Raw genomic sequence first — 20136 nt, forward strand, 5'->3', positions numbered from 1 at the left:
AGAGATGTTGAAGCAGAGAAGATCCCGCATGGAATGTACACCCTTGAGGAGGGTATCCTATTTTTAGGCAAAAGATTGTATATCCCCAACAATTTGGAGTTGAAGAAACTCATCTTGTATGAGATACATGATGGCAAACTTGGAGGACACAAAGGGAAAAGCAAAACCTTGGAGGCCTTGAGGAAGTAGTTCTTTTGGCCGAATATGAAGGAAGAAGACTACATCAAAACCTGCTCCACACTGGTCAAAGCACCACGTTCAAAACCAACAGGATTACTACAACCATTACCTGTACCCAACCGCCCATGGGATGTCATCAGCATGGATTTCATTGTGGAACTACCCGAGTCCCATGGGTACAGAATCATCTTTGTAGTGGTGGACTATTTTTCCAAGCAGGCCCACTTCATCCCGACCAAACCACCACTCAATGTCAAGGAGGTAACACGCCTCTTCTTCACACATGTATTCAAACTCCATGGCTTACCACTGGCCATAGTATTAGATAGAGATGGAAGATTCATGAGTGACATGTGGAAGGAACTCTTTAAGACCCTGGAAACACAATTGAGATTCTCATCATCCTTCCACTCGAAGACAAATGGATAGACAGAACGAGTCAACCAAGGCATCGAAGACTATCTTTGGAGCTATGCCCGAGTGGACTAGAAAGATTGGGCCTTGTACCTTGATGTCTTGGTATTCCACTAAAACAGCTCCATCCACTCGACAACAGGGTATACCCCCTTTGAATTAGCCACAGGAAAAGAAATCATCACACCACTGGCCTTAGCATCTAGAGTAGCCAAAACGGAAGATCAAGATGCAGAAGAGTTCCTAAAGAAATGGAGAGATCGAAATGCAGCGGCCAAGCAAAGCCTCGAGTAGAGAAAAATCACCATGACTGAGCAAGCCAACAAGAAGAGGAAGGCCGTACTATTCACCAAAGGAGACATGGTCCTAGTCAGCTCTAAGAATATGTCACTTCCCAAGAACATGACTCCCAAGTTCAATCACCGCTACTATGGACCCTACTGAATCACTCAAGTGCTGAATGAAGTCACCTACAAACTAGAACTGCCAGACAATGTTTGTGTTCATAATGCATTTCATGCTCGTCTTCTGCATAGGTTCTATTCAGACAACTAATGGGGACGGCGTGTACCAATGATCCATTCCAACGGTCCCTTCGAGGTAGAAGCATTCCTCCGACGCCGAGAACAAAGAGGCTTCCCCGAATACCTCACCAAGTGGCGTGGGAGTCCACTCAAGGAGGCCACTTGGATCTCAGAAGCAGAGGCTCACGAATGCGGCAAAGAGGCCTTCGACCTTTGGCTCAAGGAGAACCCCCTTGCTCCTTCCGACTCTTGAGCCGCTCCAACCCAAACAAAGCGGTTCTCAATCATAGACCCAATATGTCTACACTTCCGACCCCCCTTCTCCTTCCGACCCTTGAGCCGCTCCAACCCAAACAAAGCGGTTCTCAATCATAGACCCCAATATGCGTCACTCCTCAAATGTAATTGAGTCGAGGGTAGATCCGCATGGTGATAAACATCAATAAATCCAACAAAGCCCCAGTAATCCAGTCTAGATAGGCAGACACTAACCAGCTTGATAGAAAAGGCTGTGTTAAGATCCCCAAGTCCTAGTGTGGCAGACACTGGCCAGCTTGATAGTATAGACTGTGTTAAGACCCCATGGTCACGTAGACCGGCAGACATTGACCAGCTTGATAGGAAAAGCTGTGTTAAGACCCCAGATGAGTCAATAAAAAAGCGCGACCATTAGATTGCTGAGGACAACAGTCCAGTAAGCGGGGGTGAGTGTAAGGGCTTTTTAGCTATACCATGACGTTGCTACTGAATGCACCTATATAGGGAGTAGTAATGACTCAAAGCCCTGCCTTGTTTCCACACTATGTGTGATTCTCTATACCCAGTGGTGAACCCTCTTATGTGTGGTGTCACGAGGGTGTAGTCCTGGGATGTGTCTATGTTGTCGCGCTTTTGGATTGAAAAATACAAGAGTATACCTTGAGCTCATATATTGTGTTACCTTTCTATGCCGTGTTGAGTGCGTAACGAGTGCAGGTTTATCACACCGTCCCCCCCCCCCCCCCCCCCCCCCCCGGCCCTACCTAGTGGCATTACGTGGTAAACCCCCATGGGAGGGGAGGGAAACAATAAAAGGGGGGATTATCAAGATTTTTGACCCCCCTCCCCTCCTCTTGTGTGGTATACCCTCTAGACCCAAACAATGGAGAGGGGTTCCTCAAAATTTTGGAACCCCCCCCCCCCCCCCGGTGCATTGTGCAATATACCCCATGGGGGGGGGGGGGGGGATCTGAACAAGCAAGGGAGGGCTATCAAGATTTCAAAACTTCCTCCCCTCACATTGTGTGGTACAGTCTTGAACCCAAACAATGCGAGGGGGGTCCTTGAGATCCCCCGCGCATTGTGCAGTACAAACCTAACCCGAACAATGCAAGGGGGTCCTTGAGATTTGGACCCCCTGGCATTGCGCACTATACACCCAGACTTGAAAAATGCAAGGGAGGATCCTCAAGATTTTGAGACCCCCCTCCCCTTGTATTGTGTAGAACACCCTTGGACCTGAATAATGCGACTACCCAAGGTTGATCATTAGATAGTACACATGGACTTCAACATGGTGGAGGCCTTGGAGGGAAGAAGGGCTATGTTCATAGATATAATTAGCAAAGGTAGGACCCTTGGTTCATAGTATAATTTTGTAGATCCATTCATTGTCTCTAGTTCTCTAAGAGATGCAGGGAAACATGAAGTAGGATATTTCATGGTTAACAAGTTGTATATGGATGATGAGGCATGTGATAAAAGTGGCATGGGTCGCATCATTCTTAGCACAAATATCTCAAAGCATTTATCAATTTACTTGGTTGAATTTGAAATAGGTAAACTATCCCCATTTTCAAGGTTGTAAACCACTTGTATAAGGACAATAATCTCAAAGAGCCCATCACATATATTTAAGGGCCTAGACCAATATCACTTGGTGTGATAGCTAGATATTTGGAAACAACCCTCAAAGAGATCAAATCCTTGTTCAAAGGGGAGGCTTTGAGGAGGATAGTGCCTAATATAGAGGAAATGACATCTAGAGCTTCCAATTGAGGTTGCAAATCGGTGGATGATAGGATTACATTACGCTAGAGCAAAAGGTAGTTGCAATGAAGGAAGCTAGATTGGAATGTAGATTTACGCAAGAGATTTCTATTAGACTTGGACTAATAGAGAAACTTATTCAACACCATGAGACCTAGTCACTCTAGGCAAGGCTTGAGGCAAGGAGTGTGGAGATTAAATAAAGATCTTAGACCCATAACATAGTGCCCTAAAGAGGTTGGACAAGTGGCTACATATTACTATAAATCTTTATTCTAATCCATAACCAAACCCCAAGTTATGAGAGAGATAGAGATATGGTAGAGTAGCAAAAGTGTGGTAATTGAGAGCATAGCCAAACATTTAATGGCTATTGTCAAAGGGAACAAGATTGCAAGGTCCTTGTAACCTTAACTTTAGGAAGTGCATTTTAGATGTTGGAATGGATAGAACTTCCCTCTTGAGCTATTGGGGAATATGCCCCCAATATGCCTTATCATGTCTTTCTAGCCTTATTATTTGCATTAGGATGCATGCCAAAGAGGCCATCCAAGGGATTGATCCACCTCATCCCAAGGGTAGCAAGGATAGATTGGAGATCACATTGTGGAGACCAATCACTTTTCTTGGAACTAGTTATAAGATCCTTACAAAAGTAGCTTGTTCATGATATATGAAAGAGAGTCAAAATTTATTTGTCGTGATCACTTCATCATTGCAGGTCTCTCCCAATCAATTGTGGCATGTTTAGGACCTCTCAATTTGGAAAGGTGTATGATTGAGAAGATCGAGTGGACACCATGTTAAGGATGGGATTCCAAGAGCTATGGATTCGAGGAGTCCCAACTCTCTATTCTCCTCAACCCATATAAATGAACTCACTAATGGGGCTAAAGGTGAGAGGTTCAAAAATTTGAGATTAATGAGACAATGATGCTCATTTTCCTGCTACTTGATGTAGAATTTGTAGGTGAGACAATAGTATATTTAGATGCACATGATGGTAACTTCATGGAATTTGTAAAAGGCAGTGGAGATTTGAGGGAGGTTTTTAGTAAAGCTTCTAGTACTCACATAAATTGATGTAAATCCTATGGCTTCCAAATATAAGTCCCTAATAGCTAAACACAAGTCCCCATGATGACTTCACTTGGGTTCCTTGTAGGACATCAATATGATATTGTAGATGTCATGTGGGGATAGGCATTCCCTCAAAGTAGCAACCAACACTTCTTCTTTCGATGATCACAAAAAAGATCCTTTATTAGGATGCATTGATACTTTCTTTGGTGGTGGTATCCAATCAATTTCTCATAAAGACCACATGCTATATCACTTTCTCTTGGGAATTCTCCAAGTCATGTGTTGGTCAAGTGAAGCATATCCTCAAGAATTTTATTTGAGCAAGAGGAGACAAGAGCTAGTAAGCAATGATAACTTGGGATGTTATCATCTAGCCTAAATACAAAGAAAATTTGTAGATCATTTTCCTAGATTGATAGAGCAAAGAATTATTGGTAGCCCTATTGTTAAGGGTTCTAGGTGAGGTGTCTTGAATACCATATGAATAGTTCCAAAGGGAGTTGCTCCAAAGTGGAGGACAAATACAAGCACCTATTACATTTAGATAGATCTATTCTCTCTCTCTCTCTCTCTCTCTCTCTCTCTCTCTCTCTCTCTCTCTCTCTCTCTCTCTCTCTCTCTCTCTCTCTCTCTCTCTCTCTCTCTCTCTCTCTCTCTCTCTCTCTCTCTCTCTCTCTCTCTCTCTCCCCCCTCTAGAGTGGACATTCTAGGATGATCGCCACTAGCAAAGAGAGGATTTTCACTTTTATGGTGGCAATGAAGGGTGGCCAACTTATGATAGAGACTTGGAGTAGGTAGACTTCATAGGATGCTCTTAATAGAGGATTGATGTAGTGGCACACTGTGACAAGATTTGTTAGATTGAACCATTTCTTGATAGACATTAGAACATAGTCTTCTTTGGCTACTCCACCAAGTTGGTAAGAAAGATGTAGCTACTTCTCAACATTGGTGCAAATAAGGGCATCTTAGTTCCTTTCTTACTAGATTTTTAGAGGAGAAAACCCGAGAATCTCTCTTTTCCCACAACATGTATCCAATAGGAGCCATGCACTTGGCACCTAGCTTGGGTATGGTAGGATTCACATGTCTTGAGTGAGAAGTGGAGAGATATTGGTAACCCAAAGGCACTATCTATGGGATTGACCCGTGAGACTAGGAGGTATAGAGTGAATGTGGAGGAGAGTGCTGAGAATGAACTTTCATATCACAACTGAGACTATGGTAGCAATTTAAGGGGTAGTAGCTTGGGTCGTCGTGGATAGAGGCCCATCATGTGTTGATATGATGAATTTTAAGGGAGCCACTTTCCCACACTAGAGTACTTATAGACATAGTGGATTGACAACGGCCACTGTCACAAATGGCAATTGATTGCTAGCATCATTGCGTGATGCATTGGACTATAAGGTAAAGCCATGCAATTGGCCTTTGGAATATGACTCCTACAAATACTCTCTATAGGATTTGGACAAATCTTTTTTTAATGCTACACAAGAGATGGAAGAGATTTGAGAGAGAGAGTTTGAGTAGATGAGAAAGATAGATGTTCTACAGTGCTTATAGCATGCACTATATATGTACTTAGATGTAAGCACCATTAGTTTTTTCCTACTAAACTTATCGAGAGTATATGACGACACTAAATTTTTCCCTTGATCTTAGGATGTATTCAAGAATCTTCATTGCAAATGACTTTAGAAATATTTATTATAACTAAACTTCCTCTTAAGACATTCCGTTTTCTTCAGAACAAAACCTTGTAAGTTTTTATTCACACTTATAAGGTTAAATACATGATGTAATGTATATGAGATGATAAATCCCCAAACCAAGCCAATCAATGGCAAATTATTGCACTGATTTTGATGGTAAATGTTTCTCATCTTTAGATTTACATGAGGAATCGTTTGTGAATTACTTTATTCTTGAATGGGGACAAAAGAATCGGTCAAGGATCATGGAAATATTTAGCTAGCCTCTTGGGAGAGAAATATGTTATTTGAATATTTTAGTATTCCACTCTTGGCACAATAATATTTGAATGCCCTAGTATTCATGTCCTTGCAACATTAGTATAGATGTGTCATGAGAGATACAACATAAAAGAATTGAGTTCCAGCCAGTGCAATCACGAGCCCTTCTAATGCTTTCTGCACCACACAATAGTAATGAGAAAGAGAACAAATTGAAATGATATATGAGTACATTACTATATATATTAGAGTAGTGTGCATCACAATATTAGACTACTAGTTGGCCTAGTCAATATTATCGAGACCAAGCCCACTAACCATGTACTATACGGTATGTGGGATCATGAGACTATGCCTCACTTGCTTTGCATTTTGTGAGAAAAGGAAAGCAATCTTACGATCTACCCTTTTCTCATTAAAGAATTAAAGGGATCTATAGAAATGCTTCGCATGGAACAAACGCCATGCTCAACACATGGTGTTATGTAAAGCCCCACCAATCTCACAGGATAATGAGTGATACTTTTACAATGGCCAATTGATTCTTAAAAAAAACTCGATTTCTATGTTAAATATCACACATTCCAAAGGATTCATGGTGTATCTTTGTGAAATCAGTATACATTGAAACCCATCTAAAGTAAAATGTCAAAACTGAAATGATGTAATCTAACAGTAGGCTTCAATATTTGATATCATTTAAAATGCTCAGGTGTTGCATCCGATTCTCAAGGAGTATGTTACTAAAATGCTGAAGTATACTAAAATGTCGAAGGAGCAAGCAAGGCATTGGATCCTAAATTCTAATATGATAATGCTACAGGAGTGCGAAAGGGAGATTTGTATGTTCTTCATTTTGCAAGGTGGTTTATGATAGCTATTGTGCTCAGGTCTGAAATATGTGTGCGAGAGAGGTGCAAATGAAGGGCATTAAATGTGCATTAATGCACGGAGAGACCCCTTTCTATTCTTTTATTTTTTAAGTTTGGGAGGTTTAGAACTATCACCCTCTGGTTTCCATGTAGATTTGGCGGGAGGCATGGTATTTCTAATTTAGTGTAGATGTAACATCAAAGCCTAGATGTAGTGTTTTCCCTCTTTGGTTATTTAAAGATTCAAAGGAGTTGATCAAGAATTTTACCAACTCTGTGGCTTGGTCACCTCCTAATCGGATCTCCTTTGTTGCAAACCTAGAATATCATGAACAGACTTCAATTAGTGCCAAGGTTAGACCACCCTTCACACCTTTTTTTTTTTTTTTTTTGCTTTTTAAACTTCCATGGCCCAAAGGTGGCACAAACTATTAAATGCAATACATTTGCTATTTTGGATGAATAAATTGGTTGGAATATTGGAGTGGGGTTCGGCACAGACCTACCTACCAAACCTTTTACATGTCAAACAAGTAAAGTTTGCCAAGTGTGACATGCCTTTTGCCTTTCTAACTTACTAAATTTATGGTCACCTTTACAACGTGTGGCAGCACTCTTATTCATGGAAAACATGTAGCGAGATATTATGTGTGTGTGTGTGTCTGTATGCATGTACCCAAGATTGAGGAAGGAAAGAAGCAAGGCGACAAGTCCTGTTGCAAGACTGACTCCGATTGTCTCTGTGCTCCAGCTGTACAGGAGCGCGAGGGAGCCGGCAATGGCTGCAGCGATGCCCACCACCCCAGCTATCAGAGCTGTCGGAATGACCAGAATCGATGCTGCGTTTCCTGTTACGTCATCTGCAATTGTGGTTGACAAAAGCAAAGCATCACTTGATTTTTGCAAGGCTCACTAAGCCCGTGCGTGCAAAGGCATATAATGCCAATCAGGCACAGTGCTCGCTAGAAGGAGGAAACCTCAGCCATATATTTTAGCCAGCAGGAGTGATATTTTGATATTATTTCAAGGGTGGTTCAATAATGAAACGAGCTTGCATCCATCCGTGACTTACAAGTTCCATCAACTAAGCCATTGATAGCCCATGACGCCAGGCCCAGCACCGCCAGATTCACACCCCAGTTTAACAAAAGAAGGAAGCCCACCACTCGCTTGTCAGCAGAACCGGAACTGGAACGCTTGGCCATGTTGATCTCTTCTTTGTTCTCTTAATAGTTTTGTAGATATGTCAGGACTAACTCAATTGGGTTAACCGGTATACCAATGCGGGTTTCAGCCACCTTCAAGGTATATATACAGACAGTACAGAGAGAGACAGAGAGAGAGAGAGAGGGTGGGGGGGTGCATGTGTGTGTGAAGGGGGGGAGGGACGTCCGAGGAGTCAATAATTCGCCCTCTCGCTTAGCCTTCTTCCCACACGAGGTCATTATTCCTTGGCATCAGCTCCAGTACTGGTATTGCACCATGCTTTCGATACCACGAGCTTTACATTATTTAAGCTTTCTTCCTCGGACGTTTGTTTGTTTGCTTGTGTCCGGATGCAATCCCGGCCAGCTCCCGCTTCGCCGCTTTCCCTTCGCTGTCATATTTTCTTTCCTAGACTACAGCTCGACCACGTTTTTTCATTTTATGAGCTGCTTCTTCCTTTCAGGAGAGAACATTAGCGGACTGATTGCCATTTGGCAGACGATACACACATAACGTCGTGTTTGTCGACAGCCATTTAAGTGATTTAATGCTTTTAGTTCCATCGCTTCTGTTGTTGTTTTGTGGATAATGCAAACAATTTGCTCTTGCTCATTACTAAAGAAGACATTTGAAATTTGTGTTTCACCCATGGATCAGCTAGCATTATATTAATTAGCTCGTGGCCCTAGGCTCTCGGATTGCAAACAATATGGTGGTGTAGAGAGAGAGAGAGAGAGAGAGAGAGAGAGAGAGAGAGAGAGAGAGAGAGATCCCTTTAAATTACTCTTTGAACAGTGTTTTTTAACTTTAAAACTTATACCTTTTTCCACGGCTTTAAACGGGCTTCTACTTCCCTATAAATAATGTAATATAAAGCCACCTTTATCAATTTAGAGAATGACATCAACCACTAAAGATCCATAACCGACCGAACAACAACATCCAAAGGCCAAAGCCCTAGCTAACATGATATCTCCCCTCATGGACTCTTTGATAAGAATAAAAAAGAAATATATATCTCGGATGCCATCATATCTCTATGGGAGGGCATGGATAGTGTCCAAAGGACCAATCAAGATTTTGTCTTTTTTTGAATTGAGTTTGACAAGGCATATAATAGATTGGAATGGGACTTCATCTCTGTAGCCCTTTTTGGCATGGACTTTAGGAAGGGTTTCAATGGAAATGTTATGGTTCTTTTTGGTAAAACTAACTTAGGGTGGCAATCAATAAATCACTATTGAGCCATTTACCCTTAGGAGGTCCATCAAATAGGGATGCCTATTGGCTCCACTACTATTTGCCATATATCCAAATGCTTTAAGATGGCTGATTGAGGAGAAATTCAATGTAGGCACATTACAAAGCATATCACTTCCCAATGCACCAAGATGACTCCTCCTAAAGGACTTTTTCGGATTTTTTGAAACCTCCTATTTACATTTTTTGTCCCCACATCAATCACACAAAAATAGGGGTTAGAAGCTTAGTGTAGGAGGTTCCTAGATCATTAATTGACCATGGCTACCAAATAATCCCAAAGGGGCACACTTCTAGGATACCTTGTATCCCAATGGGATTTAATGGGTCTCTAAAACAAAGCTGGACATTAGTAGTAGAAAGATCAAGGATAGGATAAAGGGTCTACATCTCAACATGTTTGGCAGAGAAGTTGTTAATAAACACAACTTGATTGCCTATACTGCTACTTCTTAGACTATTAGAGATCCCTTAGAAGTGTTGTCAATCAATTGACTTTGCTATGCATGAACCACCTATGGAGTGGGATAGCAATCATTGTAAACTTGCCATAGTAGTCTTGGAGAAGTGTGCCTTGCCAAAAGATCAGGGACATCTTATACTCCTAAACATAACAACAAACTAGTTGGTAGCTGAGTGGGTTCTCAAAACCTTCCTTTTTTCCAGATGAAATGTGGTCAAAACTCGTAATCAAGCATCTAACTTTATTTTTGTAGAATCAAAAAAGTGGAAAGGATTTTTGTTGACTCTTGTGACATTTTCCAAAGCTAAATTTCAAATATGTCAATTGTTTTCACCATACCAAGGGGATTTGAGCCGCTGGGTTTAGACTCGAATTACATTGGACCATCTCTCTAAACCTAAACTTTAATGTTTCTTAGATTCACAAACACAATATTTGAGTAGACATACTTCTCCCCCGTATCCCCCCACCTAATATCAAGTTACTAGACAAATGAGTACAATAGATCTCAATTGTTGTCTAACCTATGATACTAGTAATAAATATTAGCTCTTAGAGGATTATCTTAACATAACTTTTACATTGTCTTGCTATTCCAGGAATGCCTAGTGCAAGCTTCAAGGCCACTTGCCATATGCAATAGACTACCTTTTAACATTAGAGCCTTCTCTTGAAGTGCCAAGCCCAACCTCCTATGCATCCCCTCACTAAAACCTTGAGGGATGCACCTATAAAAAATCATCTATATAACGTGTGTTCAAAGGGTATTAAGAAATACTCTTTCTTTACATGTTATAAGGCCAGAAAATGACCCCTTTCACTTTACTAGACTTATGGCTTCTTTCAAATTATAATTTGAAAACCCCATTTATAAATATAATCTTGTAAATTTTACTAGATAAAATACCCTTTCCTTTAAACTCATGTGGTATCTTACATGTTCTATAAGTTGGACTCCCCAAGACTAAAATAAGTCACTAGAACCATTGTCTCCTCTCTTAACAAAACCTAGAGCCTCCATGGAGCATTGAATGGACTAGACATCGAGGGAACTACATGTTCATGATAGTTTGGTCCCCAGTAATTCTCTCCAAAATCTCCTAGTTGCTTTGGTTATTTGTTCCCACCCTCTAGATAGGGACGAGAGAGTCTTCAAATTGAACATAGGAAATGGATTTTGTTCAAGGTGTAAATCATCTATGAAAACACTGCCCTACCTTTTCATGAAGTACCTAGCCAATAAGCATGTATGGAACCTTCTACACAAACTTATTTGTAAAGGCATCATACACAATTTTTTGAAGCAATGTATGAAAATTAAGAACCATAACCCTCCTTTAATGGACCTTGACACTATGATGTGAGGAAAGATGGAAGTCTTTGTTAGACATGAAGGTCCAACTCATAGCAAAGCGAAACTCTCTCTCATTGCTCTAATAATCACTCTAAAACATGATTGTAAATAGATATACTCTTGGTTTGCATATAGACACTTTATGTAGAAGCCTTTCATGTCAAGGCTAATATCCTATCAATGTAAAGGACCTCATATACATCATTAAATGAATATATAATCCCCATGATACTATTTACATTTCTTTGCATAAATCAATGCTTCTTATTTGAGAAAAAAACGATCTCTTAAAAAATTTAGAGCTCTTCTATTTTTCATGAATTATGGACATTGCTCACAACAAATCCCTTTAAGTTCCCATCCAAGGACACATAGGCCTAGTTGACACTAGTTTAGATTTACTAGGTACACCTTAAAAAAATGTTATCATTGGGGTTTTCACACCATCCAGATAGGCACATTTTATACTTTACATTCAAGATAATCTCACAAAAAGGTGATTGCCTTGATGGATATTACACTGACACACATTGCAAAGCTTTCATGTTCGAGCCTTCATTAGCACATAAGTGTTTTGCAATCAAATTGGGCAACATAGACACATTGTACTAATTTTTCTTCATGCAAACAACTTATTGCAATCCTTAGATCATGACACATTGGCATCAGTTATTTTTTTTTCAAGTACCTCTCTTAAAAGATTGATCATCATTTGGTAACAAGGTCCTCAACTTGAAAGGTATCCTATCACAAGTTGTTATACACTCTTGTATGGATCTTTATGGATCCCCATACTTTTCCTCTACAGAAATAGCTATTTTAGGTGATCAAATCTCAAATTTTGTGCCAAAATTTTCAACCTTAGGTGATGGCTCAAAAATGACCCTACTTTTTGCTTGAATTCTCCGAGGACCTGTCTTTTTAGCCTAAAAACCAAAAATTCACCTAAAAGAAAAGCATGATTAGTATATGCTTTTATACATAGAAGTTGTTCAAGCTTATGTGGAACTTGCCCTATTGTCGAATGTCCTTTTTTGCACATAACATCAAACTTGTATACAACTTCTTTTAGTGACTCTACTTAAGATAAGAACCTATATACTCTACATCAACAAGCTATACCTTTGACGTACCAAATTCCAACTTGTTGTTTATGATTGTCACACTAGTGGACCTTACACTTTTGGCTAAATACTCCTTATGTGAACAAACTAGTAGAACCTAGTGAGATAGAAAAAGGTGGAGTATCCACGAGATTAAAAGAAGCAACTTATTGCAAACCTAGGGAATTCATTGTGTCTAAATCCTTACTATCACATGTGTTCAAGACCTACTTAAAAACCCATTACTTGTAAATTTATCATTAATTAAACACATCCTTTTCTTATTCAACATAGGAATATCCTCATTAATGATGCCCTTCTTTACGTAAAAAGGTCTAGAAAGGGGATTTAAAACACCCTTCTATTGAATCCACATGATAGAGAGGTGGCAAACTTACACATTTAGTTAGACATTTATGAGTGTCCCCCCCCCCCCCCCCCCCCCCCCCCCCCCTAGGTTTCCAAATATCAAATAAGTTTTGAGAACTAAGGACTTTGAATTTCAACTATTAACCAAATAGATTACCAAGCGGACTTGATAAATAAATATCAAGACTTGTGTTTGGCATGACTAAGGCTTTAATTCTTTTGTGATCACATTACATATAAGTTGCAAATGTTACATCATAAGGAGTGCTACATTGCTTCACCCCCAACATTGCTTTAATGATGCCCTTCTTTACGTAAAAAGGTCTAGAAAGGGGATTTAAAACACCCTTCTATTGAATCCACATGATAGAGAGGTGGCAAACTTACACATTTAGTTAGACATTTATGAGTGTGTTTGGCATGACTAAGGCTTTAATTCTTTTGTGATCACATTACATATAAGTTGCAAATGTTACATCATAAGGAGTGCTACATTGCTTCACCCCCAACATTGCTTTAATGATGCCCTTCTTTACGTAAAAAGGTCTAGAAAGGGGATTTAAAACACCCTTCTATTGAATCCACATGATAGAGAGGTGGCAAACTTACACATTTAGTTAGACATTTATGAGTGTCCCCCCCTCGCCCCCCCCCCCCCCCCCCCTAGGTTTCCAAATATCAAATAAGTTTTGAGAACTAAGGACTTTGAATTTCAACTATTAACCAAATAGATTACCAAGCGGACTTGATAAATAAATATCAAGACTTGTGTTTGGCATGACTAAGGCTTTAATTCTTTTGTGATCACATTACATATAAGTTGCAAATGTTACATCATAAGGAGTGCTACATTGCTTCACCCCCAACAAGAGTAAAAAATCTAGTAAAGAGGTTTAGATTTAAAAAAAGAATAAGAAAGGCTACGTAAGTGACTAATCTATACTATCTTATAATACACAAATCTCGTGAACTTGAGACCATGCCTAGTATTTAACAGTAAAGTGTCATTTGCCTTCCTACAACATCGACATTAGGAATAGCAGACAACTTTGTCCAACTTGGCCAAAGGAGAAGTGGAGAGTTAAGAGAAGTAGATAGAAATGGAGAGAGAAGGGGGGGAGAAAGAGTGGCATGTATGAGCACATTGACTACTTGCTCAATTGTGGGGAGAGAGAGAGAGAGAGAGAGAGAGAGAGAGAGAGAGAGAGATTCAATCTGTAGCTTTGAGGGTGATGATCATCCATCCATTCATTTATAGGTGGTAGAAGCCCAATAATTGTCATTCCTTTCTTTTGATGATTTAAGTTTGCATGGCTATGGCCGCTAGCACTACCGATAGTAGCTAACTTGCATGTAGATGTCTCACTTGCTATGTACATGTGCTTAAAGAATGTCTCACTTGATATGTTCATGTGCACATCTTTAAGCCTAAAAGAATTCTTGCAAGAGGGGTGTGTGTGTGTGTTATATCCATGGGAGAAAAAGCTATTAGATGTTTTCTTATGTACAAAAAAATCAACTAATATTATAATATCCCTTTTTCCTCAATGAGTACTTAACACCATGGCATAACTATTGAGGTATTTACTTCGCCTATTGCTTAATCCTACATGGTATGCTCTTTGTGCCCTCAATCATTACAAAACTTCTTGAAATTATCTTTGATTTAAGAAATGGAATAATAATCTATATCTATACTATCTTATAATTGAAGGATCCTCCCAACTAAACCCCTATCCTATGTGGCAAGAGAGCACAATGGTTCCAAACCTTTAAAAGTTTAAATATATCATAAATATCTATCCTATGACTTACTAAACAATTTACCAAGGCAAAAACCAAACGTAACATTAAGGCTTCCAAGCCTACATGGTAGGTACTCCAAGAATCCCATACCTTTGTTAAAATCTTTTTTGAATCCCTTTTTTATTTGTCTTTCTCTATTTTAAAAATGGATTCATCTATCTCTTCATGCTCTTGCATGTGTGCAAAGCCACTTACACATTGCTTCAATTGATCATCTTAAAAACATTCCTCTCCCTCAAGTCTTAATGCATATGTGAGATTCCCAACATCTTAAAAATATATGTCAAGTCTTAATGCATATGTGAGATTCCCAACATCTCTATTTTAAAAATGGATTCATCTATCTCTTCATGCTCTTGCATGTGTGCAAAGCCACTTACACATTGCAAGATAGTGCTTTCATCATCTCTCACATATGCATTAAAAACTTCCCAACATCTTAAAAATATATGACAAGTTTGGCACCCTTAAACATGATCAACTAGTGGCTTATAAAAACATCCCCAATACTTGCCTCCAATGCTACAAACAAGGAGATTTCATCAAAGATTGTTTGGAACTCAGACCATTGGAGCCCCTAAACAAAATGTGAACCAAGAAACAACCCCTCACAAATTCCAAACAATTAACAATATGAAAAATAATGATAGAAATTAGAAACAATAAACCATGAAACAACATAAACCATGAAATGTGTGAGTTAGATGGAGTATCCCTTCCCCCTAGGTATCACAACAAGTCTAAAATTTCCATTGCTTGTGACAACTCTACCTCCAAAACAATACATTCTAGAATTGGCGTTGCCTCTCCTCATGCCCAATTCAAGTCCTCAGCCCCAAAGGGGAAACAATTTAAAAGATAAGTTATCATCCGAACACCCCTCCCAAGGAAGTTGAAATGTCTTAGTTGAGTGGAGGATCCCTTCCCCCTAGATATCACGACAAGTTAAAAAATTCCCCTGCTCATGACAGCAACTCTACCTCCAAAAAACACATTCTAGAATTGGTGCCATGTCTCCTCAAGCCCAGTTGAAATCCTCATCCTTGAAGGGAAATTTTTTAAAAAAGTTTTATCATGTTTAAATCATTAAAGATTATTTATTTTTATACTAAGGTGTTATCATATCCTATTAAAGCTAAAAGCATTAACCTTGGTTGTGCCAAAATGCATATTCTCCAAATTTTATATGCTTACAAGAGGTCAAAATAGATGGTGTTGACTTAGAAAGGAATTTGAAAAGTATTTCCTCCTATTACTTTTGGTCTTTTACTACTCATGTCGTAGTGGTGGTATCGCTATAGGGGCTCATGTGAAGTGGAAAATGTAACTTCTTAGATTTTGACACCAATCATCAATAAATTGCTCTTAAACTTAAAACAAAGGAGGAGTTGCTTGTTTTGGGCTCTTTAAAGTGCTTTAACTATCCAATCACCCTTCTCAGTGATTTCAATATGGTAGAAGAAAATAAAGATCCTTGGGAAAGGGCAAGTGATCTTAGGGCAAGAAAGGGAAATGTGGGCTAACCTTAAAACTAACCAAAGTTTGGTGGAAGTAGATAGTGAGAGACTCTTCACTTGGACCAACAAACAAAATCTTAGGGGAATTTGAGAAAAGCTAGGCTTGACTAAGCCCATATGTCTACATGACTTCTAACAACATATGTTAGTGCTAATACCAAAACCCACAGGGACATTACTTTGTTGGATCATTGGCCAATGCAAATCACATTGTTGAACCAAGACAATATAGTTAGATCTGGTTGGATCTTGAGCTATTTAAACTCAAACCTATTAGAGCCAACATTGAGCACGATTGGGGATGGTCCTTCTCCCCCCTCCTCTCCCCTATAGCTACTTGGTAGCAAGCAATGAAACAAACATGAAGATCTTCTTAAAGAAGTCAAAAAGCAATCAATTGCCTAGAAAAAGAAACTCAGGGGCATAAAAGTATGCCAAATGTGAGCACAAAATGAAGAAACTAAAGTGTGTAGGGCTATTGTGTTTAACAAAACTTGGTGGGAAAGTTACATTGATAGACTAACCAAAGAAATGTTCAATCTCCTTTGTAAGAAAAAAGAAAAAGAAATGTTCCCCCAAGTCAGCAATGACAATGGAGAGAAAGCCTCCAATGAAAAGGAGATTCTAAATTTAGTCCATGACTACTACTTAAACATATTTAGAAGCCCCATCCTTCATCGATAAACAAAACTAGACCTTGAGGCAAGATTTACCTAACTAGACCAAAGGTAGTTCCTCAATCCATCGTTGACATCTTAGACCAAACCTCATAATACGAGAATTGTCTAGCACCATTAAAAAACTCAAAAATGGTAAAATCACTAGCCTAGACGGCCTTCCCATCAAATTCTTTCATGAATTCTAGGACATCATCACTCCTTGATGGTTGTATGGAAGAATTCTCTTCGCTTTGAGACACTTCCCACTACCTCAATTTTGGCATCATCAAACGCATCAAACTAATCCACAAAGGGGATGACAAAAGCCTAGCTAGCCAATTGGCGGCCTATAACGTATCTAACTTTAGCATACAATTTTTTTGCTAAAGCATATTTAGCTAAAATAATCTTAGGGCACATGTACATGGATCTATAGGGAGCAAAAAGGATTCATTATAGGCCATTATATCCTTGATTAGATTATTGCACTCAGGGAAGGCATGAAATATGCTCAAGAAGCCAAAAAATATTATATTTTTTTCAAAATAGACTTTGAAGCATATGATAGGCTAGAATGGGATTTTATTATCCAATATCTTCATGACATGGCTTTTTGTAGATCTTTTATCAGGTATGTCTCTCTCTCTCTCTACACCTCTTTGCCAGGCAAAGTGGTGAATGCATTTCACCACAATAGAAACGAGGCATAGATGCGCATGTTAGACGCGCAAAGTCGGGCGCGTCTATTATTGCGTCTATATGTGCGTGTAAAAGAGCGTGTAAATAGACACGAATTTTGCGTCTATATATCCGCGCAGGTAGACGTGAATATAGACATGTTTTCAGACGCGTAATTATTTAACCACCTGAAATTGGACTTAATATAATAAAAAACTAGAGTTAATAATTATTTTTGCATTGCTCTCTAATGAATGGCAGTTCCTCCAGTTGACAAGCCTGATATAAGTAATTAGCAACAAGCAACACAAACCTTATTATACAATTAGTTGCAAGCATTGCATGTATCTCGTAATTTCTCTACTTGAAGATGATAAAAAATACTTCCTTTTTATTATGGAAATTTCAATTTAGCTTTAAACTTGACTATTGATTCTTGAGTATGTACATGTGCGTATGATATTTTCCATAGAATTAAGAATACACATTGAATCATTAAGCGAATTAAGTATGTTACAGTGAATGATCCATCTCATCTTCAATGAGATCAGCCCTTGCTAAACTATCTACTTCTAGGTCTATGTTACCAAGAGGTAACGAAACAAATAAGTCTATCCCACTATCAGATGTGTTGCTATATTACTCAATAACTTCATCATCATCAATCACATTATTATTCTCTTCTGCGTTTCCTTGAACATCCTCGCGAGGTTCATCTTGTACTATATCATACATATCATCCATTATGGTGTCATCATGTACATCATCATTAATTGTTGGATTGTCATTTGCTATCTCTATGTCGGTAATATTATCATATATTGGTTTTGAACGATTAGATATAGGGATGACATACCACTATCGGTTATTGTTTACCATTGGATGATACACAACCTGTATTTGAAAAAAAAAAGCAAGAAACTTAAATACTTATTATATTGTGTATATGTATCACATGTATACATATAAAAAAATTAGCTTTTACATATATACCTGCTCGCATTTTTGAGGTAGTACTAATGTGTCATTCTTGTTTTGGTGAAATTTTGTAGAGTCAATGATTACGAAACCACTTGGATGACGTCTGATTGTGCAATGCTCACCATTTGTTACCACTTCTTTAAACCACTTCACATCTAGTACATATATAAAGAATTGTCTGAAGTCAAGCTTCAGAATATCTTGGATCAAGCCACAATAACCTTCCATGGTACCATTGGCATCCTCGAAGTGAGCAAGGACACCACAATCTTGGTATTTCTCTTTTCATCTATACGTTAAGTTCAAAGATGTTTACCCTCACTACAAATAGCATTGAATAATGTGTACTAGTAGTAAAAGATTAAGATCAAACATGTCAATTTATTATATAAAATATAACTAGAAACAAATTAATTGATAGTATGTCTCACCTTTGATAAGCAACCTCGTGCGTATTTCCACTCTTCTTAAGATATATTAATTTCCTCCTCTTTTTTCATTCTCTCCATTTCCTCATGTAACAATCTATATCAATATGACATGGGAGCGCATTTAGATGATTTAGAAATGAGACATTACGTTCATATCTGGTGCGAAATGCTTGTCTTTCACTTTTTCTTCTTGCCCTTGCTTCATTGTATAGTGTCACCCATTTGCTCATTACATCACTATTGAGCACACAAAAACTATTTAACTTACGAAGTTCTTCTTTTGTTAGCACTTTACTCATTCCTTTTCCTTGAGGTATTATAGAGGTCATCCTCAAGTCTTCATCGTCTTTCCATAGTCGTGGTTGAGAGGGGTCTACTTCAGCAAGATATTCAGAGATATAAACAAGGGATGATTGCACTAACCAACCCTCAGCCATGCTTCCCTCAAGCCGTGATTTTTGCCTCACAAAATCTTTCAAGGTTTTCATGAAGCACTCAAGAAAAAACATCCACCTTGCATAAACTGCCCCACAAAGTGCGATCTCATCAATCAAATGTATGAGTAAATGTAATTGAGTAGTCAAAATGGAGCGAGGAAAAATTTTATCCACCAAACAAACCACCTCAACAGATAATACTCAAGCATCTTGCAATGTGTTTGGATCAATTTCCTTCGAGCTCACGTATCTGTCAAGATGTATTTGACAATTGTTTATTTTTGTGTAGAAATTCAAAGAGGTTCACTACATGATGTATGCAATATATAATGAAAAAATACAATGTATACACACCTCACAAGCTCTCCCATCTTGTAAATGATATCACGTACATCTTTGGATAGACAATGGGATATGCTAGTAGGAAGTACGAACTGAATGCAAATAATATTCATAGATCAAATAATTACTTGAGGAAAAATTCATCATACCCCAAAGTTTACACATAGTTACTCCACTAATTACTATATTCATGGTTAGGGATACCCTTACTTGAATCATTTTGTGCCAATCGTGGGACTTCAAACCAGATAGTTGCTCCACACCTCTTTTCTTTTTCTTTATGAAGGCTCCCTTGAGACATCTCATACATCATGTGGGTGTTCGAAAGCTACATATTTGTTCCTTAACTATTTTTTCCTCGTTCTTTGACAATATCCAAGGGGCATGGGGTAGCTCAATCTTTCCTCTAGGTTCAATGCGTGGCCAGGCTCGTCTCATGCGACCAATGTTACA

The 20136-nt window shown here is 38.8% G+C and overlaps 1 protein-coding gene across 1 annotated transcript; it reads right to left on the reverse strand.

Annotated features, from left to right (window-relative positions):
* Positions 1 to 6058: 6058 nt before the first annotated feature.
* Positions 6059 to 8428, reverse strand: LOC148031927 (membrane protein PM19L-like). The gene is made up of 4 exons (XM_087684002.1): positions 8150 to 8428; positions 7754 to 7937; positions 7347 to 7395; positions 6059 to 6382 (listed from the first exon to the last, which is right to left on the reverse strand). The coding sequence occupies exons 1-4, from the start codon at positions 8280 to 8282 to the stop codon at positions 6302 to 6304; spliced, it is 447 nt and encodes a 148-aa protein (XP_087540128.1). The 5' UTR covers positions 8283 to 8428; the 3' UTR covers positions 6059 to 6301.
* Between the last annotated feature and the right edge of the window lie 11708 nt (positions 8429 to 20136).

The sequence above is a fragment of the Lygodium microphyllum genome, chromosome 8 (assembly GCF_053477565.2).
Source record: "Lygodium microphyllum isolate KBCC chromosome 8, Lygodium_microphyllum_v1.1.10, whole genome shotgun sequence".
In the NCBI taxonomy this organism is placed as follows: domain Eukaryota; kingdom Viridiplantae; phylum Streptophyta; class Polypodiopsida; order Schizaeales; family Lygodiaceae; genus Lygodium; species Lygodium microphyllum.